The following is a 25,313-nucleotide window of genomic DNA, read 5'->3' on the forward strand; positions in this document are numbered from 1 at the left end:
CCGTTGGCAGACGCACAGACCTTTCTTTAGGCCCCGCCGAGCCCCGGCGTATAAAGCCGTCTTGTGCAGGGACTCAAAAAGACCATTCCCCGCCCCCCCCCCCCCCCGCGCCCAAAACCACGTGGATGAATGGCAGCTCGTTTACAGACCCCGAGTGAAAAGCACATTTGTTCTTGGACAAGATGTCTGTATGTGATAAACTCAGAGACGTGTATTAATATTTACTTCTCTCCAGAAGTCACAGCTTGTGCACACAAGCATTAGCTTCCCAATGAATAGAAATAACCGCACAGAATTCCTGCATTATGGCCCTGTCCTGACACAGGATACTCGGATTTTTATCTTCAAGCCATATCAGTAAACAAAGGATATTGCATCCATCAAGCTCTCAGCCACTGCAGGCACCCTGGACTGTGCACCCTGGGGGGAATCAGGATGGAGAAAAGCAGGATACTGGTCCCAGATAGCTACGGTGCATATCAAAAGAGTGATTTCCTATCTTGAGCATCTTCCCATCCATAGAAAAGTGCTAAATTCATTAACTTGAGATGTCTGTTTTTCTTTCATTAACAGTAACCTTCCAACTATCTTATTTTTTGTTGCAAAAAAGGCCTCTGTACTCTGGCTCCTCCCTGACCTCTTGGAAGAAGTCCCTCAGAGCCATCTGAGAGGCTACCTCCCTGGCTTAAGTCCTCAGCAAGTCCACGGAATAAAACATAATTCTCAACTCTTAGGCTGTGCATTTTTCTTCAGTCAACAAACACAAATGAAGTCTGAAATCATTGTAGGCACAAAATAAAACCATAGTTTAAGAGTTATTTAGTGAGTCTAGCTATATTTATACTCCTGAGAAATAGGAGAGCCCAGCTCATAAGAGCTCGAAATTACCTCCTAAAAGAGAGCAAACCCAAGTGAAACCTCATAATGTTAAGAGAAAAAAAAAACTTAGAAAAGAAAAAAGAAATCAAGGCATTTAAAAAAAAAGAGGTGCACGTGTGCTGTGTGGATGATTTATCGACACTATTAAAAGGATAAACTGAAATAAGCTAGTCATGGGGCCAAAGTCATTTAAGTAATTACTTCCACTTCCATCAAAATAAACTTATTATTTTTGCAATTACAAAAGCAATTCATTCTCAGCCTGAAAGGCCAGCTTTCTTTAAAGCAGCTGCACGCCTCCAACCCGTCACTATCATTTAACAAATTTAAGGCAACCGCGACCATTACAGTCTGAAGGGGCCCCGTTTCATCTAAAATCTGCATCTCCCCGCAACCGCCGCCACGCCCGCCTCCCGCTCGCTCCCGCAGCGCGCGTGCTCGCTCCCGCGGTCGGCGGGCACGCACTGCGCATACTCCTCCCCTGTACCGCGCCCTCTCCGCGCACAATGTCCAGCCTCCGACTAGCTCCCGGCGGGCACGCACTGCTCATGCTCCACCGACGGGCCTCCCGAGCGCCGCCACTACAGGCATGCACTGCGAATGCCCAACAGACCGGCCAACTAACCCCGCCCATCCCGGCGAGATGGCACCGCGCATGCTTGCACTTCCGCGGACAAAAGGGCACGTCGCTGGTGCGGGCCGCACCCCAAGAAAGCCTAAAAGCTGAAAGACATGGGGTGGGGTGCCCGCCATCCCCCGCCCCCGTCCCCACTCCAGCTCCTGAGCGCCGTCCAGCCCACTGAAACGCCCCGGCACAGCCACGGCTGGAGTCGTGGGCGCCTACGGGCGGCGCCGTGGTGACGCCACGTGTCACGGTGACGCACGACATAGGCGACCTTCTTTGGGAGCGCAGCCGGCGCGCCCGTTTTGAAGCTGCCCTGAGCTGGGCGGGCCCCGACGCGGTCCGGCCTTCCGCCTCCGCCGAGCCCTCGAGTCCGCGCAGCCCTTGGGCGGGGCGCCGGCCTACCCCTGACCCATGACCCCGGGCCAGCGACGCCCGCCGGGCAGTTGACTCCACACCGGACCCCGGGCCCGCCACGCCCGCCGGGCCGCTGCCTCCTCACCGGGTCCCGGACCCGCGACGCCCGCCGGGCCGGCCGCCTTCACCCGGGACCACGGGTCCGGGACCCCCGTGGGGCTCGTCCCCTCTGGCGGCCGTCGCCTACTACGCGGAGGTCCTTTCAGGCCGGACTTCGCTCCCGGCTCCAGGCACCTGTGCAGGAGGAAGGAGTCCCCCTGGAAGTAGGGTCCGAGCCCCGGAGATGCCGCCCGGCAAAGTCCTGCAGCCCGTCCTGAAGATGAAGGTGGACGAACTCTTCCTGTGCTGGCTCAGCGAGTCCAGCACGCAGGCAATGCTCCAAGACTGCTTGCAGAGGATCAAGATGCCCGGGGGACCCGAGGGGGTCGGGGGAGACGCAGGGCAGCCCGGGCCCCCGTTCGCAGCCCCGGCCCTTGCCTGCAGGCCGCGCGGGTTGGATAGCCCAGGGGCGCCCAGCCCGTCCCCCGTGTCCACCGCTCTCCCCCTGGGAGCCGCCTCTAGTGCCCGGAGTGGACCACCTGTTCGAGGGCCTCGTCGATCCGCAGGGACGAGAGTAGTAAGTTACTCTTCCTTCTAACGCCTGCGGAGGTAACTCGGGTCGCCTACCAACGTGTAGCTGAGGGTGGCTGAAGATGCTGGAGGAGTGTCAGGCATGAAAGGCTGGCACGGCTAGTCTCTTCCCCCTGCCAACAAAGTCTCGCACACAGAAAAATGTTGTCTTTGACACATTCCCAAGTTGGTCGTCATTCTGGGACAGCAGTATATTTAATTTTTACAAAAGGTGCTTTTTGATTTTTAATACTGTGTCGGTTAAAAGTAATAAAGCGTCTCCAGGTGTTACGGGAAAACGTATGGTTGGTGCATATCGTACCCCTAGCATATGCCTAAGCCTGAAGGAGTGTGACTGTTCCATTGGGACTTGATGATAACATTTAAGTGTTTTCGGTTGAGCCCGCATCCATCCCATCAACAGCACTGAGCATATCAGGAGGAGGGACTTCCCCCATCACTTAGTTTGCTGGTTCCCAGCCACGAAGGGGAGGGTGAGAGGTGGATGTCAGTCCGGAAGGAACTCGTCTGGTTCCAGGTGATTGGAGGGTGTCTGACATGTTCTTACAGATCAAGGATATTTTCCAGAAAGTGAGCCTCCAAGGAGGATGGGAGGTAGACCCAGAGGCAGCTTGGGAGACCCTGTAGAAACGCCCCGAAGGAGGCTTATTTGGATCTGCAGGAACGTGTGTCCTGGGACTCATCCCTGAGTCTGACCGTCTGCAGTGCCCCCACTGACCTGCAGAACCACAGTGTTCCAGAAGGCCTGCCTGAGCCCCCATTGAACTGAGGAGGTGGGTACGTGAGGAGGGCCAGGGCTCAGCAAGATCCCTCTAGCAGTGACAGCCCCCCGCCCGTCCACCCTCAGGCACTCTTCCTCCCTGGGACCCCTCAGGCCTTCTGTGGGGAGCTCCCCACTTTGTCACTAACTGTGCTCCGGTGACACAGCCTGGCGGACACCGCTGGAAGATGAATTCTTGTGTTTCGTGACCCCATGACTTGGTGTGAGTCCCCTTAGGTCTGGAGATGTCTACAAAAGGTCAGCTCGTGCAAGGAGGGTGACTTGGATGCATGTGAAGGGAATGTGTTTCTGCGCAGCAAGTAGGAAGTCACAGACCTGTGGAAGTTAAGTTCTGTAGGCGTTCACAGCAGGGAGAGGCCATTCCTCTCCGTCTGGAGGGATGGGGCGTGGAGGAAGTGAGCTGTGGGACTAGGCGGTGCCCTGAATCGGGGGAGGGCGCCTGCGGGGGGAGGGGACGTGGGGGGGGTGGCTATGTTCCAAGTGTGAGGACCAGATGTTTATGCTCAGAGCCGCCGCACGGCAGGCTGCTGCATCTGGGCCGAGCCAGCCGGATTGGGATTGAGCCAGAAGCAGAGCTCAGGGCTGGGTAATCTCTCTGCCTCTGTGGCCGGCTGCTGGGCTTCCCGAGGGCAGCGACATGGCGGGAGTGGTGTTTCCCCAAGACCACGTTATCGCATTGCCCTGCGCTGCATGGGGGCCCGCAGAGAGATGAGCTTCTGCCTGGAGGGGTGGGGCGTGGCCTGGGGGGCGTGGCCAGGATGGAAAGGGGGTGAATGAAAGGAAGTGCTGACGGAGGTGGGGTGAGACTGAAGACCCCTCCTCTGGTCTGTGGTTTTCATGACCAGATACAGCAAGTCAGCACGAGAAACCGGTTTTGAGGGAAAACAGAATGACTTTCTCTTAGTCGTCCCAAGAGTGTTCAAAAAGTGAAGATGGACCTTGCCTTGTACTTGAAGGTGACTTTAAGCACATCTCAGTGTATTTGGAATTTATGGCGCGCTTCACTTGGATTTCGAGAAGCGAGTAACCCAAAAGGATGTTTCTCATTCGGACGAAATGATAAGAGCTCTTTTGCCCCAAGAAGTGGATAATTAATTTCAGAAAAACGTTCATACGTAAAGTGCTGTGAGGAAAGCTCTGAACCTTTTTTTCTTTAACAACTAATAGGAAGCAAGTAAGACTCACGTGAGGCCCTCACCCATGGGAACGGTGGGGAGGAGGCTGGGTCCTGACCCTCCTCGCAGAGCCCAGGACACCTCAGAGTCCTGGGAGTGACAGGCAACAATCCACCCTCCCCCATCCTGGAGACCAGATGTCTGAGGTCAAGGTGTCCCAGGACCGAGCCCCCTCTAGAGGCTCCAGGGGAGGGTCATTCCTGCCTCTTCCAGCTTCTGGGGGCTCCAGGCGTCACTGGGCTTGTGGCTGCGTCCCTCCCGTCTCTGCCTCTGTCTTCACGGGGCTTCTCCTCTGTGTCTGGGTCTCTCGCCTTCTGTGTCTTAGAAGGACTCTGTCATTGGATGTAGGGCCACCCTCCTCCAGGAGGACCTCAGCTCAGATCTTTGACTTTATCCCATCTGCAAAGACCCTGGGCACTGTCCCTCCCCCTTCACTGCTGTGCCTTCTCTCCCCACTTCCCATCGCCATCGGAAGCGAAGGGCTCTGTTTTATCTCTCTGCCGCCTGCTGCGTCCCGGGTGCCTGGACACACTCAGACCTCCACGGTGGGTTTGCTGAGGGGTGCGCGTGTTGGCTGACCCCCCAGCCCAGCAGCAGCTGAGCGCCTCCCTGAGTGTGGAAGCAGAGGTGTCAGGGAAAGGGAGGGGCTTGTTCTTAACCCTTGATTTTTGAAAAGTCCAGTTTGTGGGGGGTTAGTTTACATACAGCGAATGGTGCCTATAGGTGTGCGGGACGGTCGTCACACTCACTCACGTGTGAACACGCCGAGGAGCAGAGCGCTTCCTGCCCCCAGGGCCCCGTGCCCCTCGCCCCAGGCAGCCACTCCCGCTCCCAGGATCTGTCTGAGGTGCTGCGCAGCCTGCGCTTCCCTCTCCCTGCCGAGTAGGATCCCGTTGCGTGGATGGACCACAGCCTGATTGTCACTTCAGCACTGGGGGCCACTCGAGCTGTTTCTGCGTGTGCTTCTCATGAATGAAGCTGCTGAGAACCTCGTGGGGACAGGTGTTTGCGTCTCTCTTGGATGAATGACCTTGGAGTGGAATTGCTGGGCTGTGCGCTGTGTGTGTGTTTAACTTAAAAAACAAAACAAAACTGAAAAGCCTCCAAAGCCCCTACACTGTTCTGAGGCAGGTGTCACGTCCTGTTTCCCCAGCCGTGCGTGCGGGTCCTCGTCCACGCCTCCCCGGCACTGGCTGTCCTTAGACTTCTACTTCAGCCGTCCCGGCGGGCGTGTTGTGTGTCATGGTTTTATCTGCATTTCCCTGTTTTCTGGTGACAGCGAGCATCTTTTCATGACTTATCAGCCATTGTGCGCTGCCTGTCCAAATCTTCTGCCCATTTTGAAAACTGGGTATTTCTCCATCGTTGAGTCGTAAGGGCTCTTTATGTGGAATCTGGATGCAGCTCCTTTATGAGACACATGTTTCCACATATTTCTCTTCAGTCTGTGGCCTGTTTTGTCATTTGTTTAACATGTGTTTTGAAAGCAAAAGCTGTTACTTTTTTGATTCTTTCAATTTTATTCTTTTATGCTTCTTATTTATTACATCCAATCTACGAAATATGTGCCTATCCCAAGCTCTCAGGGTTATCTGCTCTTTTCCTTCTAAAAGCTTCCTGGTTTTCACTTCTGCATTTAAACTTCTGATCCATTTCATAAGTTTCTGCATGTGGTGTGAGATATCCAGGTACACAGCAGTTTTGAAATCTCTCCTTTTCCCATTGAGTTGCATTGTCTGAAATCAATTGGCCGCATGCGTCTGCGTCTATTTTCTCATCCCTAACCCTGATCTGTGTTTGCATTCTCACTCTGGGGCGCTTTGTAGACTAACATGTGGAAAGTGGCTGGTGTACGGCCAGCTCTGTTCTTTTAAAACTGCTCTAGCTATGCTGACATTCGCATTTCCACCTAACATTGAGAATCAGCTTATGAACTTGTACAGAAAGGGCCTATTGGCATTTTGATTGGGATTGCATTGAATCTGTAGATCAGCTGGGTGTAACTGATGCCCCCGAACAGCTGAGTTTTCCAGCCCATGAACTCTGGGTGTTTCTCCGTTTACTTACGTGCCCCATAGTTTCTCTCAGCAATGTTGTGTGCACACAGGTGTCACACCTCCTTGGTTAAATTTATTATCCATCTATTTAGATCTTTCTCTGCAGCTGTTTTGTAGTTTTGGGGGTATCCAGTTAACCGTTGATTCCCTCAGGACATGTGACCATGTTCTAGGTTAGAAGTGCGTTCCTTGGAGACACGCTCATGTGTATGTGCAGATGCGTGTACACACAGCAGGCACGTGTGTTTACTTTGACGCATCCTTAGATTTTCCTGCAGATGTGTTGGAGACAGAAAGGGCCTGGAAGTCCTCGGAGCAGAAGGTCAGGATCCTGAGAGCGTTTCTGACGGGAGCCTTGAGTTTGCCCGGTGACCGTGACTTCACAGAGGGGCTGAGCTTGGCCACGTTCCATTCTGTGGATCTCTTAGTGAAGAACGATTTCTGGTTTTCGTAGTTGGCATCAACGAGAATCTTTGTGCAGGAAGGAGGGGAAATATTGAGAACTTTTTATCACTGGTCAGGAGTTTGCCACATTGAAGTGGCACGAAGCTAGACGCCCTCCGTTCTCTTCCTGACGAGTGGAACCAGGAGGTTTCTCGGGATCACGTGGTGGGGTGTGTGTGAGTACTCTTGTCCTGTCCCCTCGGGCCTCCCAAACAGGGCCCTGCACCCGCAGCCTGCATGTGCCACCAAGGGCACCTCACTCTGGTACCCGGCGTCCACCGGGCACTGCCTGGGCCGCCATTCCTGTTCCTGACTGGCCACAGACAGGGCTGCGTGAGGAGCCTGAGGGGCCTGAGATGCAGATTGGCCACAGCCCACTCCCCAGCGATGGTGGGTATCGCCTCGCCCCCAAGTCCTCAGCTCCCCCAAAGCTGCCTGTGGGCCCCCCGTGGACCAGCTTCCCCAGGCCTTGTCCAGGCTGCTGGGTCGAAAGGGGCCGACTTGAGGCTCGGCCACTGGATAGCCACTCTGGCCCGGGGGGGACACTACATGGCCGAACCCAGTCCAGGGCAGCACCGGTTCAGTCCTGGCTTAGTCCTGGTTCAGGAGCCATGTTTGATTCCTTGCTCTGGGGTCCTGGTTCAACCTGGTTCATTCCTGGTTCAGGGCCCTTGTCTGGTCGGGTTCAGGAGGCCTGGTTCAGTGCTGGTTTAGCTTGGCTCCGGAGCATTGGTTCATGGCCCGTGTCCAGTCCTGGTTCGGGGGCCCTGGTTCAGTCCTGGTTCAGTTGCTTGTTCAGTCCTGGTCAGGAGACCTGGTTTAGACCTGGTTCAGGAGGCCTGGTTCAGTCCTAGTCAGGAGAGGACTGGTTCAGTCCTGGTTCAGAGGCTCTGGCTTAGTCTTGGTTCAGGGGCCCTGGTTCAGTGCTGGTTCAGGGGCCCTGGTTCAGTGCTGGTTCAGGGTTCCTGGTTCAGCCCTGGTTCAGTTGCTTGTCCAGTCCTGGTCAGGACTCCTGGATCAGTTTTGGTTTAGGAGCCCTGGTTCAAGTTCTGGTTCAGGAGATCTGGTTCAGGGCTCTGGGTCAGTCCTGGTTTAGGGCCCTGCTCCAGTGATCCTGGCTGAGTCTTGTTTTAGTCCTGGTTCAGGAGGGTGCTAGAGCTAAAGCCAGGGAGTATCTCCACGGGTTCCCCATATAGCAGGTACCTTCAGCCTGGGTCTTTATTATCCCCAGGGCCCCACAAAGGCAGAACACGTCCATCACGTTGCCCCATGTTGGATGGGACCTTTGAATGGGGCTTGTAGGGGGGCAGAATCAGGGCCCTCCCCACCCCAGAGGACTCACCAGCAGAGTCGCCAGTGGTGTGTGCCTGCAGGGGGAGTCCTCGTGGTGGCGCCTCAGAGCCCAGGGCCTCAGGAGCTGGCTTAGTGACTGTCTAGAGCAGAGCTGTGTACCACCCCTCAGCCCTGTTTGTGACAGAATTGCCTAGGATTTACACTTGTTTCTTTGTTTATTTTTGTTTTTATTTTACACTTGTTTCTTTGGAGCATTCATTTTCTCAGCACTCGGCAGTACTGTGCGTGCGGGTCTCGGGTCAGTGTCAGACTCGGCGGGTCCTTCAGAGCCTTGAAGGGCAGTTTGGGGACAGGTCCACAGCAGGGAGTGCTGTGGGAGCCTCTGTGCGTGTCGTGACCTGGTCACCTGCTTGGTGGAGCTGCTGACATCCTTCAGGAGGGCCCTGGGGACGGATGGATGAAGAGACAGATGAGACGGTCTTCGGGACAGGTGGACCGTGGATGGGAGAGTCCTGAGGCTGGATGGATGTGTGGGTGTCCTGGGGACAGGTGGACAGGTGGAAGGGAGGCCCGTGAAAACAGTTGCTGAGCCCTTTTCCAGAATTCCAGTTTCGGGGGCAGCGGTGGTGGTGGAATTTGTGTCTCTACCCCGTTCCAGGGTCTGCTGCTGGGAACCCCTGGGAGGACCCATGCTCGGAGCAGTGGAGGCAGTCAGTCAGTGCAGGGGATGGGGGTGCTCTGAGGAGGCACTTCGGACCCCGCAGCAGGGGCCCTGACGTCTACACAGTCTTCATCTTGGCCCGGAAGCGGTGTCGCCGCGGGAAGCGCGGCTGGAGGGGCCGGCGCGTGTGACTGCGGCAGGAGCTGGGCCCACGTGTGCGTGTGTGCACCTCCTCCGGTCCGCGTCGTTAGGACAGGACCGGGGGTGCCAGACCGCGTCGCATCGGCTCCCTGCGGGGAAGCTGCGGAGCAGGGGCTCTGGGCGCTCGGAGCCGCTGTACTCACACCACGGGCGGGCCTGCAGGGGGACCACGGCGGAGGCGTCCGTGCTTTCGGAAGTAGGTCCGTGGTGTTCCCACGTGGGAACGTTTCTGTACGAGTGACCGTGTGCCGTTTCTGGAGTCTGTGCTTTTCAGGATTAGGTGGAAGTTGAGCTGCCGGTGCCCCGAGACCAGCTGTCAGCACAGAGCCTGGGGGGCCAGTGAGTGTGTCGGCCTGCGGCCACAGCACCACTGCTCACCCGACGGCCGCGTGCGCCACGTTTCTGGCTGTTGCAGTTGGGGGAGGGGCCCTGGCATCTGGGGTGGAGACCAGGGCTGCCCCCGCCACCCCCTGCCCCGCAGACAGTCGTCCACCCCGCCATGCGCACAGCGCCGAGGCCGAGGTCTGCTCGGGAGGCCCGCTGGCCGGTCCCTTCACGATGTCACCTCCTTGCCCCGGGCTGCAGTGTCCTGACAGCACAGAGCCAGCAGACCCTGTGGTGGGTCAGAGGTCAGACCCTGCTGTCATGGCTCCCTGTTTGCCTGCTCTTAACAGCATGGTTAGGCTCGGGTGTCCAGGAAGGCACAGTCCCACAGGAAACCTGTCCACGCAAACGTGTTCCTGGGGTACGTTTGTGTGCTGAAGAGCACTTCATATCCCCACACGGGCTGTTGGTACGAATGCGTGTGTAATTAGACCGGGATGAAAGGAGGAGGTTTCGGGAGCGCCGTGGATCAGTCTTCTGCGCAGAGTTCGCGTTTCAGGGGCCGGGTGCGACCGTTCTGGGTCCCCACCAGGGGAAGGAGGCAGGGTCCCCGTGGATGCTCCCCCGCACCCGCCGGGGCCAGAGTGGTGGTTGTCTCGCATGTGGGGGGTCGGGGACAGCATTTGGGCCTGGGAACGGCTCCCGGGCTGTGCTGCGTGTCCTGCCAGCCTGACCACCCACCGTGCACCTCTTCATCCGCTGGAGCCACCTGCTTCCCGCTTCCCGTCTGTCTGCGCTGCAGCCCCGGGGAGGTGAGGCGGGGCCTTCCCTGCTCCTTGCCTCTTGCAGGTGCCCCATCAGTGGTCCTGGAAGAAGGAAGCACCTTTGCAAGGCCGTGCTGGAAGGGAGAGTGAGGACGTGTGGTGCACGGGTCCCTGAGGATCCCCGGGGCCCCAGGAGAAGGGACGCAGGGGGGCCCTGGAGGACGCTTGCTGGGGAGGATGGCGGAGCTCTGGGGGTGGCACCAGCACCCAGCTGGGCACCCGGGCGGGGGTCAGAGGCAACGGAACGGGGCTCCTCAGGATACAGAGGACAGGGGCTGAGGGGAGGGTCCGGGGGCTCACAAGGAGGTGGGTGCAGGGTCTCCAGGAGGACGTGGGTGCGGGTGGTCTCCATGAGGAGGTGGGGGGCAGCTTCTGGTCCTTGGACTTGCGGGGCTGCCTGTGGCTGACAGGGGTCCTCTCAGGCCTGCAGCTGCAGGGCTCTGTTGCCGCCCTGGGTGGAGGTCCTGGACCTCCACCTTTATCTGCGTTTCCCTGGCTGTGACATGGGCTTCTCCAACCGCCACAGAGTGGCTGGGAAGTGCCATTCCCCATGTGTCATCCGCGTCTCCGCTTTGAAGTGGGGTGGCCTGGCGTCGGTAGCATCCTGTGCTGGAGGGTGCTGCAGGTCACCGGGCTGTGCAGAGGCGCGACAGACCGCCCAGGGCGGTGCTGTAGTGTCCCTCTGGCTGGCCGAGAGTGGATGGCTTAGTTTTGGAGATGCGGTGCCTTCCCATTTAGGGTTCCAAGGACGTTAATAGTTGTGCACAAACCCTCTCCCGCCTCAGCCACCCCCTGAGGCAGCCAGGGCTCTCAGCAACGTCCATAGCAGTCCGAGGTCTCCTCTGCAACTGCAGGCAGACTTTTACCAGCTGCGTTCTCGTGTCCTTCATCCCATAAAGCTCACTGAGTTCAAGCGCGTGCTTCTGCACCTCGTCTCCTTGCTGAGCACTGCTCCCTGAGCAGGGGTGCCTCGTGTTGTGTCTGCTGGACCCTGGGCCTGTCCCGGGCTTTGAGCTCACGGGTACTCGTGCTGAGCACATTCGCCTGTGAGTCCTCGTGAGGACCGTGTCTTCACTCACCTTAGGGACAGGCCTAAGGAGGAATCGCTGGGTTTTATGGCACATGTGCATTTTGCTGTTTAAGAGCCTGTCAAATTGCCTTCCAAATGGGCTGCGCGGTGGCTGTTCCTGCCCCATCCTGACCAGCCCTGGCTATCGCCAGGCCCCTGACCTGCCCCGCTCTGGAATGTGGGCCTCTGGGGGCGCCTCTGGGGGCACCTCTGCGGCTTTATCTGCGTTTCCCTGGTGACGGTGATGTTGGGCTTTTTTGCTGAAGTGTCCATTCAGAGCCTCTACCATTTTCCCCACTGGGTCGTTGGTTTTCTCATTCAGTTGGTAAGTCCTGTGTGTATGCTGGATACAACTCCTTTATCACGTACAGGATCTGCAAATTGTCTTCCTAGTGAATGACTTCTCTTATGTTCCATTTCTTCTACCTCTTTTATCAAGATATAATTGACACGCAGCACTTCATAAGTTTGTGTACAGCGTAATGATTAGACTCATGTAATCGTGAGATGCTGACCACGGTAAGTATAGTTCGTTATCTCATATAGATACAACATTAAAGGTATATTAAAAAAAGATACCTTTTCTTTTGTTGTACTGAGAACTCCTAGGATTTACTCTTAACAACTCCCATATATAGCAGTGCTAATTATTTTTACCATATTGTGCATTACATCCCTAGTACACATGTATCCCCTAACTGGAAGTTTGTATCTTTTGACCTCCTCATTCAATTCCCTCCTCACACCCGCACTTCCTCTAGTAAGGAACCTGATCTCTTTTGCTATGAGTGTTTGTTTTGAAGTATAATTGACTATAAAACTATGGTCTTGTTCTACAAGATAGTGATTTGGTATTTCTATACATTTCAATGAATCTAGTAATGATATGTCGCCATACAAAGATGTTACATAGGGGCTTCCCTGGTGGCGCGGTGGTTGGGAGTCCGCCTGCCGATGCAGGGGACACGGGTTCGTGCCCCGGTCCGGGAAGATCCCACGTGCCGCGGAGCGGCTGGGCCCATGAGCCATGGCCGCTGGGCCTGCGCGTCCGGAGCCTGTGCTCTGCAACGGGAGAGGCCACAACAGTGAGAGGCCCGCGTACCGCAAAAAAAAAAAGAAAGAAAAAAAAAAGATGTTACATAATTACTGTTTCCCACACTGTACATTTATACCTTGACTTATTTTGCAACTGGAAGTCTGTATCTCAGTCTCCTTCACCTTCTCTTATATTCTTATTAGTGTTTTCTGAAGCAGAAAAGTTTTTAATTTTGATGAGGTCCAATTTATTACTTATTTGATGTTCCCAAAAGTATAGTCCATAATCTAAACAATCTTTGTCATACCCTAGGGCAGATAGGTTTTCTCCTGTGTCTCCTCTAGAACTTTTCCAAATTTCGCTTTTATGCTTAGACTTATGGTCTTGTTCAGGTTAATTTCTACGTGTGGTCTGAGGTAAGTTTCGAAGCGTGCTTTTTTGTACGTGATTACTCAATTGCTGCAGCGTCACTTTCTGAAATGATTTCCCATTGAATTGTGCCGGCGCCTTTGCCGGAAGTCCCGTGTCCTCAGGTGTCTGGGTTGGTTCCTGGACCTTCTGTCCCGCGCCTGTGAGCACCTGTGCGCGCACTGCAGGTCGCCCCGCGTTCTGGTGAGCTGAAACCAGCACCCTGCCCGCCCCGGTGCACAACTGTTGGGATGGCTTTTCTGGGTGCTTTTTGCTTCCATAGACTTTTAGAATCATGGTGCCAAGTTCTACGCAAAAAGGCCACGTGGTCTGCAGACGCTGTGGGGCAGTGGCCGCCCGGCAGTGCGGGTCACCCGTCATGGAGGCTCCCGTCCGTGTCCGCAGGGTTTCTGGCTGGGTGGGCAGGTCTTACGGTGCCTCCCCTAGACGAGTTGCTGGGGCGTTTGTTCCTTGTGGTGCTGCTGGGAGTGGAACTGTCTTCCCGTCACCTCCGCATGCCGACTTCCGACAGCCGTGCACTTGAGTCCCCACCTTGTGATGTCGCTGACCCGCTGATCAGTTCTGCGGTCAGTAGATGCTCGAGGACTCTGCACCGGGGTCGTGCTGGCGTGAGGGACAGCTGTCCCGCGTCACCCCTCCCGGCCGGCGTGCCTGGGACTTTCCTTCCTGCCCGACACTTCAGCTGGGGTCTCGGGGCCTGGTCAGGGGTCAGCGCTGAGAGCGGAGGTGCTCGATTTGTCCCGGCTCAGCCAGAAAGCATCCCGTCTTCCTCAGGATGACATAGATTCAGGTGTTTTCATAACGCCCTTCGCAGGTTGAGGAAGCTACCCTGTATGTTTAGTTGGTTGGGAACTGTTAACGTGAATGAGTGTTGAATCTTGTCCAATTCTTTATGATCACGTGATGTTTTCTCACTTGATCTGTGGGTGTTAACCAACCTTGCTTCCTTGGATGAATCCACTGATCCCAGCTGATGATCTCGCACGTTGCTGGGCTCTGAGGGCTTGCATGTTGTGAGGTCAGTGTGTCTGTGGTCGGGGGACACCCGTCTCCCGTCTTCTGTGTGATGTCCTTGGCAGTGGTGTCAGGGGGATGCTGGCCTCCCAAGAGGAGCTGGCAGTGGTTACCCCTTGCTCTGTTTTCTGTAAGGGTGTTCAATATCGGTATCATTTCTTCCTTAAAATGCTCTGTAGAATCTAGGCAGGGGGTGAATCTGGGCTCCGTTCCTCTTTTGTCTGGAAGCATACCTCCCTGGGTGTCGAGTCCCAGACCACAGCCCGTTTGAACAAACGTCAGATCCTTTCCGTCCTACAGACTACACGCTGTCGTCACAGAGCAGCATAGAGATCAGCGTTGTCAGATAAGTCCAGAAACTTAAGAACAGACTTCCAGAAAACTCCTTTGCCAGAGGGGAAGCGCCGTGAGCTTTCTGAGATCGCTCAGACCACACGAGGAGGCTGGCACTTCCTCGTCTCTAGCCGCTGCCGTCTGGGGGCCTCGTGTGCACGTGGCCTGGCCGCCTCTGGGCCTTTCAGGAGCCGGGGCAGGAGATGGGCCAGGGCCGAGCTGACTCTGTAGCCGGGTTGCAGAGCTGATTGTCTGGAATCGTTATTTTATCTGCATCGACGCTAAATTGTGGACAGTACATCACGTCTTAGTTTTCCTGGCCAGCATTTGGCTCCGAGCTCAGAGAATCACGGGATGAGCAACCTGGGGAGGGGGTGCTGGTGGCAGGGATCAGCTGTTCTCTACCGTCCCGGGGACTTCAGGCCTCCGTGGAGACCCGGGGCCTCAGGGGTGCCCGTGGCCTGCTGCCAGCCCCAGGGTCTGCACCGCCGGCGTTGGGCGCCGTCCATACCAGGCATGGCTGAGAGGAGTTTTCACGGGTGTTTTGCCAGCGAGGGGCCGCCCCCGGCCCCCATGGCTCTTTCTGTTCCTTGTGCCAGTGTCTCCAGCCTGGCTGGTGGCTCAGCTTCCGGAGCACCAGGGCCTGGGCTGAAGGAGGGGAAAGAGAGCCGGTGATGCTGTGTCTGCACGTGCCGAGCGCCCGCGTGGTTCTAGACGCTGCCTCGGTGGGTGTGCTGCTCTCAGAGCAGTGGCCGCGGGGGGCAGATGTTCCCCGTCTGTGGAGCGGCCCGGAGCCGTCAGTCCTGTGCAAGGTCAGCTGCCTACCTGAGCCAGGCCCACCACCCCGTGGCCTGCGGCCTGTTTCCTCACCTGCTCCCTCGTCCGGGGCTGTCCTGCAGGTGAGCCCTTGCTCTGGGACAGAAACGTTACTGAAGGTTGCTGGGGGCCTCAGTCTCCCTCTCTCCTGAGCTACATTTGAGTGTTGGAGGAGCTATGGATTTTTCCCCAGTTTACCTAGAAGTGAAGAAATGAGTAAAATATTCCTTTTTTCTACTTGGATTAAATTTCTGGTTTGTAGCCAAATTGTAACCTACAAGTGAGGGGTCTTGGGGACTCTCTCGGTGTTGGTTTCATGCCCCCTCAGCACTGCAGTTGACGCACGCGTACCAGCATCGCTACAGAAACTTAAACAGAAAAGTTGAGAGCTGACTTGGAAAGGTAGAGTCTGTGTGGTCGGGAGGCCCTGCGGGCAGGGCCTGCCCAGGTGTGTAGTTCCTGTGCTGCCCCACCTGCCCTTGTGCTCGTCTCTCACGCTCAGTGCAGCAGCGCCGAGCTTTGCTGTGAAAACTCACCCCTGGGCTTAGCAGCCCCTGTGTTCTCGGCAGTCTGTGTTCCCCAGTCTGTGCCGGCACGGGACCTGCGGCCATCCCGTGGGCTGGTTGGCCAGGACCAGGCACAGGGACAAGCCCAGGTCTGGGGCAGGAAACATGCTCTGCCTTCCCCTGGGAGGAGCAGCATAGAAGGGGCCCCCAATGGAGGACCTGGACAGTTTTTCAAGCTACAGGAGGAGCACCTCTTCCCTGGGGTTTGCAGGGGAGGGGGGAACGAGAGTGAGCCTGCAGGTGTGGCCGTTCGTGGCAGAGACGCAGCGCGGAGTGACAGGGCTGCGCCTGGGTCCGGAAGTCTCCCTGAGCCACTGATGACCTGCTGCCGACACCGTGAAATCAGAAGTTTGTCCTGAACCTGGTCCCTGCCCGGGGCGTGGTATTGGGGGCCTTCCTGCGTGTTGTGTCCAGGTCTGGACAGGGCAGAACTTAGGCCCTGTGGCCCTACACCAGCTAGGCTGGTTCTGTGGCCACGTTGCGGTGCGTACACTGCCCCTGTCTGCATGTCTGGAGAACCAGAGGGGTCGCCAGCCAACCTCTGAATCTTTGAGGATGTTCTGGGAATGGGAAGAAGGACAAAATAGGGTAAAGAGATGGGAAAGAGGCAGAGGGGAAGGACAGGAGAGAGGGCAGCCCCCTGAACAGGAGTTTGAAGAGGAATTTGGGGCGGGGTGATGGTGCAGATGAAAGAGGAAGCGGGTCTGAGAGGCTGCAGCCCTGTGATCCCAGCTAGGGGACACGCCAGGAAGGGCAGACCCCTGCGATCCTGGCTAGGAGACACGCCGGGAAGGGCAGACCCCAGCGAGCCCGGCTAGGGGACATGCCGGGAAGGGCAGATCCCAGCTAGGGTTAGGACAGAATACGGACACAGTAAGAAGTCAATGTTGGGGAGGGACATGAACAGGCCGGGCCCAGGGGACTCCAGGGCAGGGACCCCGCGCTGCGTGATGCTGTAATGGTGGACACACGTCACTGTGCGTTTGTCCAGACCCACAGAATGTGCACCACCACGATGCACCCTAGGGGGAACCGTGGACTTCTGTTCATAGCAGCATATCAGCATGGGGTCATCCTGTGTGCTCATCGCTGTAACAGATGCAGCACCCAGTGCGGGGTGTTTGTGACAGGGAACCTGGGCTCCGCAGGGGAAGCACATGGGAGATCTGTACTTTCTGCCCAGCGTCTCTGTAAAACAAAAGCTACCCTCCCCCCAAAAAAAGTCCATTAGAAAGACAAGGAGGAGGGTGGATGGGTGAAGTGCCTTTCGACCCCCGAGGTCATTTCCCCAACATCTTTGTCTGGGGGCAGAGGGAAGGGGGCAGGGAAGGTCAGCTTTGGCCGGAGCAGGCGTTCCTGGGGTCCTGGGATTTCAGGGGTGGGACATGCAGGCCTGCTCTAGACGGTATGTGGGGGAAAAGACCGCCCAGAGGGGGGGCCTGGCTCTGCTGCTGGTTCATCTTCGTGTCAGGGGCTGAGTCGCGTGCTCTCATCGCTCACATGACACGACAGTATGCATCGTCTGTGTCGTATTCCACACCACTCACACCATCTATGTCATCTGCGTTCCACTACACCCTACACAGCCGTGTACGACAGGGCGAGAGCAATAAGACCCCGTATTCCACCCCAACCCCGAGTTTTAAACAAAGGCCGTCAGAGCATCCTCTGCCGGTTAAGTGTATCTTCTCAACTCCTGAAGGGCTGGTGGGTGCCCCCTTCGTTTGGGGCCGTTTTCCCGATGTACCAGCTCTTGGGCCGCACGTGGGCTGTTGGGCGGGCGCGGCCGGGGTGCCGGCCGCGGGCTCTGTAGCAGGTTCCGCTTAGTCCTGGACAGGCTGCCCTTGTCCGGAGAGAAGGCCCACCCTCCCAGGAGCCGGCAGGCGGCGTCTCCAGGTCCGCTGCCCTTGCCGGCCTGCCTACAGGCTGAGCTGAGGGAGGCTCTCGGCGGGAGAGCAGCTCCGCGCGCAGCAGGCCAGCTCGGGGCGGGCGTCCAGCGCTCCATCCAGCACCACGGAGCACAGCCCGGGCCACGGGAGGGGCCGCGCGTCCGCCACGCCTCCCCTGCCCCCGCCGCGTGCGCCCGCCCGGCCCCGCCTGAGGAATGCGCGCGCCCGAGGCCCGGCCCCCAGAGCGCCGGCCAGCGACGCATGGAGCGCGCTGAGCCCGGCCGCCCGGACCACCCCGACCCCGCCGGCCCCGGCCAGCCGCAGCTCCAGTCCCGCGAACGCGCCCGGCCCGGGCCCCGGCGGCCCATGCGAGCCGACATGCGGCTCCGGGACCTGTCCCTGCGCCAGGACCCCGACCTGCGGCAGGAGCTGGCCTCGCTGGCCCGCGGCTGCGACTTCGTGCTGCCCTCCCGCTTCAAGAAGAGGCTCAAGGCCTTCCAGCAGGTGCGGCGGGCGGGTCCGCTGCGTCCGCGGGCCCCTCGCCGCTCTGGCGAGGTCGGGGTGGGGGGCTGCCTGGGCTCGGGGGGCTCCACCTGCGCCCGTGCGCGGCTCCCCTGGAACAGCGCCCGTGCGCGCAGAGAGCAGGTGTGCCCGTGCAGTTTGTCAGGGAAAGCGCTGTGAAGGGAGCCGCCGGCATCTCTTTTCCTGGAGTTCTAGCAGCGGATACCCCGGGCGCGGCGCGGGGCAACGTCGTGGTGCGTCTTGCGTGAGGCGGGGAGGTGTCGACCTCGGGCAGTAGGAGGCTTCGGGACTCGACCCTCCGCAGGTGCGCAGCGAGCCTCCCCGTGTCGTTGGAGCGTGTGGCGCCCTGGGTAATGACGGCGCAGCGCTGTTGGAAAGGAGAGCGCGGTTTGCCGCGAGCGCCTGTGTTGTTTTAAGGGCTTTATCGCAGGCACCTACCAGCCGGAGCGCCCTTCTCCGCGGCTTCAGTGACGACTCGGCTTGTAAACATCACGGTGCTTCTCCTCAGCGCGCACAGAAGCAAACCCCGTGTCTGTGCCTCGTGTGTAAATTCGTGTAAGGGGACCATGGAGTTGAAAAGCCATGGCCACCTGGGACCTTTCGGCAAGTGGAGGTTCTGCTGCCTCACGGATATTCGGCACATTAATCACTTGTATTTTCGCCCAGGCAAGGAGTGAAAGGTCATCTCGTGGCCAAAAAAAAAATCACATCGAATCAAGCCAGGCTGTTTGGGGTGGGAAAAAAGACCTGCTTTCTGCTGGTAGTGTAACTGGATTTTTTTCCTGGGATCGCGTCTCAACTTTTACAGGGCTTCTGGTACTTGTCTGTCTGACCTCTGTCCTTCAACTTGTGAAATTCTGTCTGCAAGTGGCTGATGCATGTGTGTTTGTTGCTTGTGGAGAAGGAAAGTCTATTTAGAATCTGAACGTGGAGACCTTAAAGTGGACTCAGCTAAGGGTGATCTTCTTCAGAGAGGAGGTCTGAGGTTTGCTGGTTACCGTTTGTGTGCGTGGTGCACACATGGTGCACACAGGCTGTGCCGGGGTGTTCCCTGGATTGGGGAGCCCTTCCCTCTCCCCCCACGGCGGCTGTGACTTGATCTTGGTTGGGGGGGGGGATCCTGGCTCCACGCAGAACTGTTCATGAAAGCCTGGTTGTTCCAGGATGGCTGTTGGTCTTACAGAATCACTTTTTGGGATACGTGATTCACGGTTGCCTTTAAGAGGTAGAAGTTTCACCTTACGGCAGATGTGTTCCCGTGACATTTCCCACAAACGTCCGCACGCACTGCGTGGAGTGAGTGCTTCTTGGGGTGGGCATCGGGGGAGTGTCCAGGAGGAGAGTTTTCCTGGCTCCCTTTGCCCCTTGGTGTTTGAGTGTGGACTCGGTGCAGAGCCATGGGTGGTCGGCAGACCTCAGGGCATGGGGAGATGGGGGGAGCGTGGAAGGAGATGGTGGGGGGCGTGGGGAGATGATGGGGGCGGAGGGCAGCCGGGGAAGGTATGGGGAGGAGGGCGTGTGGAGATGGGGGTGTGGCCGGAGAGGATGGCCTGAGGGAGGTGGGGTTGGCCTTGTGGGCAGACGGGGACTATGGAGGGATGGGGGGGTGCTTCGTACATGCCGGCCCTGCTGCCAGCTTGGGGCGTCCGCGCTGGTTTTGGGGCCAAGGGAAGGTGTGCAGCGAGGCTGTGTCATGCGTGGGAGGCTGTCCTGCCCCTGCGGCCTGTGTCCGCCCGCCTGCCCTGCCTGTGGCACCCGCGCCTTGCGCGCTCTGAACGGCCCCCAGGTCATCCACTGCGACGTCCCTCAGACCTCGTCACAAGCCCTCGAGGGGCCGCTATGGCCGTGCTGTCCGCCCTGTCCAAGCCGGGTCCTGACGCTCCGTCCCCCGGCGCTTGACTCTCGGGCTCTGCACACGCTCTCCTCCGCTGTCACCGTGCTCTGGTCCCGCTCATTCCCGTCCAGCTGCCCTGTGGGGTCCTTCAGGTGGATGCACGGGGCACCAAGAACCCAGCGCAGCCACCCCCGGGGGACAGTGCTGGGTGTTGACCTGACCTCTCCTCCACACGGTGACAGCCTGGCCTGGGGACTCTGACCGTCTCGGACACCGCGCGGGGTCACGGCCCCGCGTAGGGTGGGCCCTGAGTACCCCCTTGATCCATGCTCCCAGGACCCAGGGGTCGGACGTGGGCCCCCGGGTCCCTGAGCCCACGGATGTGACCCCTCACACCGCCCCCCCGTCCCGTCCACGCCCCCAGCCCTGCCTTCCGGCCCTTTGGGGCCCCAGCGTCCTCTGGCCGGGGGTGCAGACCCAGCCGACATCTCAGGACCCTGCCTCGTGGACGTGGAGCCCCGGCCTGTCCCCTCACGGCAGCCGCCCTGCTCGGCCCAGCTCCTCGTGGGTCTGAGACTTTGCTCTCCAGCCACCTTTTCTCCCCTGGAAACCTCTGTGGCTCATGTGGCATCTCGACGCCGGTCCCTCTCCTGTGGTGGCTAGAGGACTTTTGAACAAACCCATGCTCAGGGCCAGCCGTTCTCATCTTTGTTTTGGCGCCTCTGCTTTAAACTTTCACATTTGGACTCTTGCTGTCCGTCCAGCGGGCCCTTGGCAGATCTAGCTGGGGAGCCTGCCGCCAGCCGGTGGGGAGGGGCCCTGGGGTCAGAGGAGAAGCAGCTCCGGCCTGCAGGGCCTCCCATCCCGGCGGTGGACTCTGGTGGGCGCCGTGCCCGCCCGTGTCCCTGCGCCGCCCACCGGGCTTGGCCGCTGCCCCTGGGTCTCGGCTCGGATGGGGCCGGCCCGCTGGTTGCTGCTCCCGGGCTGTGCCGCACTTGCCCTGCATCCTGCCCTGGCAGAGTCGGAGCCATGGTCGTTTCCGCCGCCCCAGCTAGTGCGTCTGCCCGACGGGGCGCTGGCCATGCAAGACTGCGTTTAGAGAAGGCTGGACTGGGCGCTTGCTTGTGCGGGCCCACCTCCCGGGGCCCCTGCCGCTGCGCAGGGATGGCCGTGCTTTCCCATGAGGCCGAGTTTTCAGCCCGCCTGTGTTCTGGGGGCCCCAGGCGTCTCCGTGATGTCTGGAATCGTGATGAGTCAGGCAGCGCTGGTGTCCGTGCGGGCGACAGAAATAGCTCTTTGCGAGCAGGTGTCATCTTGACCAGTGCTCGGGTGACAGCCGGGAGGCGGGCGTCAGGAGTGTCGCTGGGAGGGAAGCTGCCCTGCTCTGGGAGCCGAGTGCCCCACCTGCTGTGTTGGCTTCTGAGAGGCTTCAGCCCTGCTTGAGAATCCTCCCTGTCTGTCTGTCTCTCTCTCACACACACACACACATACACACACACACGTATTTGTGCCACGTCCGCTTTCATTGTGGACGTCCAGCCTGGACGCAAGTAGCTCAGGAAACAGCCCCTGTGGTCCCCTCTGGCTCTGCTAAGGCCTGTTTGGGGCCTGGAGGTGGCCGGCTCCCAACAGCGCCCTGTGTGCTGGAAAAGAACGCGTGTCCTGCAGCTGTGCCGGCCGCGCTCTATTTATGTCCCAGAGATTACACTGTAAATCTCTCGTGTCCGTGCCCAGCTGTTTGTTTTTCCGTCATCCGGTGGTCCGTCAGGGGTGGCGGGGGAGCGGGCCTGGCCTGCCTCTGTGCCGCGTCCCTGCATTTCCCCAGCACCTTGGCTTGGTCGGCGCCGAGGCTGTGCTGGGGCACCGGTCAGCTCCGGGTCGGCAGAGCTTCCCGTGATGGACGCCCAGTGTGGTGTCCTGACCATCTGTCTGTCACATCCAGACTTTCAACCCTATCTGGGCGTGAATATGGCGATGCCAGCCTTCTTTTTGTCACTGTTGGCTGCTGTATCTTTTTCCACTTGTTAAAAGTTTTCCACCTCTGTGTCCTTATATCTTACATGTGTTTCCTGTAAGTCAGTCTTACTTTCTTTTTTCCGTCTGATCTTTGTTTTCTAATTGGAACATTTCATCCATTTACATTTATAAGGACTATTAATCCATTCTGATTTATTTTCACGATCTTATTTATGTTTCTTTTTATGCTCTCCTTTCCCTCTTTTTTATCTTTTCCTCGCCGGAGCACTTAAGACTAGCTTACTGCTCATCTTACAAGGTCAGTGACTTCGTTTCTCTAGGTACAGAGTGAGTATCTTTACCCTCCAACTCAAAACCTTCAAACCCTTCACTGCCGGTACCCTCTCGTTTCATGTTGTTGTCCTGAGAGAGTCTTTAAAGAGAGGTAAAACAATATTCTTATTACCGATGTACGTGGAGGGCGTGTGCGTGGATTTACCCATGTAGGCACCATGTTCCTTGCCCTTCGTTCCATCCTGCAATTCAGACCTTCCATTTGGGAGCGCGTTGCTTCCTGCCTGAGCCCAGTTCTCCTGGGAGGGGCCTACGAGCTGACGTGGGGCAGGTGCCACAGAGCTGGTGACATGGGGAGAGCTCACTGCTCTCAGGAGGCGAGGCTCCACTCCGCCATGTCCTTGGCGGCTTCATTTCCCTTCGCTTCCTGGTGGCTGGTGAGGGCGGCGTCCCCGTCCTGACAGCGGAGAAAATAGCGCATGTTGTTGAGCGACACCTTGTCTGAATGTGTCTGCGGCCGTGGCTTGGCAGGTGGGGATACCTGCCCTGGGACCAGCCGGCCCAGCTGCTTCAGGGATGGGCGATGGTGGCACCCGGCGCTGAGTGCCGCCGTGCCGGGGAGGATGCCAGAGGTGTCAGTGCAAGCCAGCAGCCCTTTCCACAGGCGTGAGCCATGAGCTGCTACAGGTGACAGCCCAGGACATGGGGCCTGCGCTCCATCCTGCCCTCCAAACACAGGCGAGGAAAACTGAACCCGCCAAGAGGAGTGAAACCGGAGGAAACATTCCCCAGGTGAAGCCTGGGCGTCCCCAGGTGACGCGTGAACCCTCGAATCTCTCCGTCCTCAGGACCGGCGCTGGGTCTTGCTTCCCCTGCGGCTGTTCTTTGCCGCGGTAGGTGGGCGTCACAGCCCAGCAGCTCTGCCCCGAGACCAAGCCCCAGAGCCAGGACGTCCTAGGGCTGGGAGGAGGGGGTCAGCCTCTGTCCCTGGGCGCCGACAAGGCCGAGTCTGAATGGAACGTTAGGCGTCCCGCGGCCCCTCCCGGGGCAGGGGCTCCTCCGGGGCCTGTCCTCCCGCTTCCAGCCGTCCCCCCACCCCATCCCTGTGCTGTTGCTGCCCCAGCCCGTGGCCATGCCGGCCCTCAGGGCGGCCTGCTGTGCCTCTCCTTCCCCTCCGGGCGCCTCCCATCTCCCGCTTGCCTCTCAGGACTGAGCCAAGTCTGAACGCAGCCCCTCAGGATTGTGTTGGCCCCGTGGTGACCACAGAACTCGTTGCCCAGTGTCCCCAGGCTGCCACACGGACCTGGTACAGCCGACTCATGACGACTCCACCTCCTCTTGGTACGGTCACTGCCCCGTGCAAGGTCACCAAGCACTGAACAGCTGCCTCCTCAGCTGGGGCCTCAGGAAACACAGGAGACGTGGGGCATCCGCGACGTGACAGAAGGGGATGCGGGACATCCCCTATGTGGCTGACGGGACATGGGACGTCCCGAGGTGTGACCGAGGGGACGCGGGATGTCCTTGATGTGACCGAGGGGTCGCGGGAGGTCCCGAGGTGTCGCGGGAGGTCCCGAGGTGTGACCAAGGGGACGCGGGAGGTCCCTGATGTGACCGAGGGGTCGTGGGACGTCCCAAGGTGTGACCGAGGGGACGCGGGAGGTCCCTGATGTGACCGAGGGGTCGCGGGAGGTCCCGAGGTGTGACTGAGGGGGATGCCTGCTGTCTCCTGCTGTGTTGCGGGTGGAGAAGCGGTCTGAGTTGCAGGCTGTAAGAGTGACGTCCACTCACAACGTTAGAATCAGTGCACAGCGTGACTCCTGAGGGCCGTGTGCTGTGTCTCGGCTGCAGGTTGGTGGCGGGGCCCCTGGTGCTTGTGGGCGTGGAGCTGTGCTGTGTGTGCCTGGTCGGGGCAGCTGGGACGGGGGCACCCCGCCGTGAGCACACCGCCACCGCGCCCCGTCCTTGGCTGTGCGGGCCTGGCTGCCCGCCCCAACCCCCTGGATGTAACCACTCCTGGTGGGGCAGTGCTACCTGTGAGCCCTCTCTCCTGCGTTTGCCTTCCATCTGCTTTTCCACGTGTGTCTCTGGATGCCCAGGGGCCGTGGGCTCCGTGTGTCCTAGTGCCCTGGGTGAGCTGAGTTTCCCAGACCTCATTGGTGGGCGTACCCCTCGCCGTCCCCTCTCTGGAATACCTGGTCACTCCCCGTCCCCCGCCGGTCCCATGGCCTGAGGCCTTGGGTGCTCATCCCTCGCTCCAGCGCTTCCCACCAGGACCCTGGGCTCTTTCTGCTGCGTCACGGTGTGTCCTCGTGTCCCCAACCACAGGGAATCTGGGGTGTGTCTAGGAGGTGGGCCGTGGGCTGGACTGTGCTTCCCTGTCCCTGCCCATCAGGGATGCCCGGATGCGTGAGTCTCCATGGGCATTACAGGCCGTGACTCGGGGCAGCTGTTTCTGGCACCCAGGAGGCCTTCCCGGGTCAGTGCAGAGGCACACTGCACATCCTGCAGGGGGACAGCACCCCACAGTCCAGGGACAGCAAGCCTCACCGAGTGTGGCCACCCTCCCGGCCTCCCCAGAGCTGCCCAGTCCCAGCGCGTCCACTCCCAGCAGGTGCTTCCTGAGTGGTTCCACTGACTGGTCCCGTCTACTCAGGGGCGTTGGCGCACGCAACCCTCCTTTGCATGCGTGGTGCACGCTTCTGACCTGTGACTACACTGAGCTCACAGGTCACCCCGCCAGCCACTGGGCAGACATCGTGACACTGCCATTTGGAAGGTGCGGTGTGGCTCCAGGATGGCTTCCGGGTGCTCCCTGTGCCAGGATGCTGAGCCCTCGGGGCTGTGGTGCTTTCTGAGGGCCGCGCCCAGCCACAGCGCTGGCCTCACATCCCGTCCACAGGGGAGGGTGGTGTGGGGACAGGCGGTTCCAGGCGCGAGACGCAAACGAGGGGACAGCCCCCCTGTGCCGACCTTGGCCTCCCGGGAGGGCAGGAGGGCAGGTTCTCTCAGCAGCCGTCCTTGTCCTTAGGGGTCACACCCGAGGCAGGATCGGGGGAAGCAGGGCCGTGTGTGTGGCGCTCCGCCACGGGCCGCGTCACCTCCCGTGTCTGCAGTCAGCCCGGTGATGGTCTGGGCGTTCTGTCCACAGTCGGGTTCGCTGGGCTCGGGGCAGCCGCTCTGGTCCAGCCCGCCTCTGCTCAGTACGCACCGGCGGGAAGCAGGTGCTCACCGTGCTGGGTCCTCA

The 25,313-nt window shown here is 59.0% G+C and overlaps 2 protein-coding genes across 3 annotated transcripts in view; both read left to right on the forward strand.

Annotated features, from left to right (window-relative positions):
- The first annotated feature begins 1,408 nt into the window (after positions 1–1,408).
- Positions 1,409–25,313, forward strand: part of LOC111168265 (serine/threonine-protein phosphatase 2A regulatory subunit B'' subunit beta) — a 52,734-nt gene continuing 28,829 nt past the window's right edge. The window contains exon 1 of one of the 2 annotated variants that reach the window (XM_022561891.3): positions 1,409–2,534. In XM_022561891.3, coding sequence (XP_022417599.1) covers positions 2,202–2,534 — 333 coding nt within the window. In that variant the 5' untranslated portion in view covers positions 1,409–2,201. The remainder of the gene's footprint in view (positions 2,535–25,313) is intronic. The other variant, XM_022561889.3, reaches the window with a different exon arrangement.
- Positions 14,864–25,313, forward strand: LOC149744413 (uncharacterized). The gene is made up of 3 exons (XM_089903901.1): positions 14,864–15,088; positions 15,918–15,985; positions 17,274–25,313. Exons 1-3 carry the CDS (start codon positions 14,864–14,866, stop codon positions 18,139–18,141), a joined length of 1,161 nt encoding a protein of 386 aa, XP_089760027.1. The 3' UTR covers positions 18,142–25,313.

The sequence above is a fragment of the Delphinapterus leucas genome, chromosome X, assembly GCF_059928025.1.
Source record: "Delphinapterus leucas isolate spDelLeu-1000000601 "Yukka" chromosome X, BTC_Dleu_Yukka2, whole genome shotgun sequence".
Classification (NCBI taxonomy): Eukaryota; Metazoa; Chordata; class Mammalia; order Artiodactyla; family Monodontidae; genus Delphinapterus; species Delphinapterus leucas.

Coding starts and splice junctions, on each gene's coding strand:
- LOC149744413 (XM_089903901.1), top strand. CDS start 14,864: ATGCTGTGTCTGCACGTGCCGAGCGCCCGCGTGGTTCTAGACGCTGCC. Junction 15,089..15,917: donor CGTCCGGGGCTGTCCTGCAG/GTGAGCCCTTGC, acceptor CCGTGAAATCAG/AAGTTTGTCCTGAACCTGGT. Junction 15,986..17,273: donor TTCCTGCGTGTTGTGTCCAG/GTCTGGACAGGG, acceptor CAACTCCTGAAG/GGCTGGTGGGTGCCCCCTTC.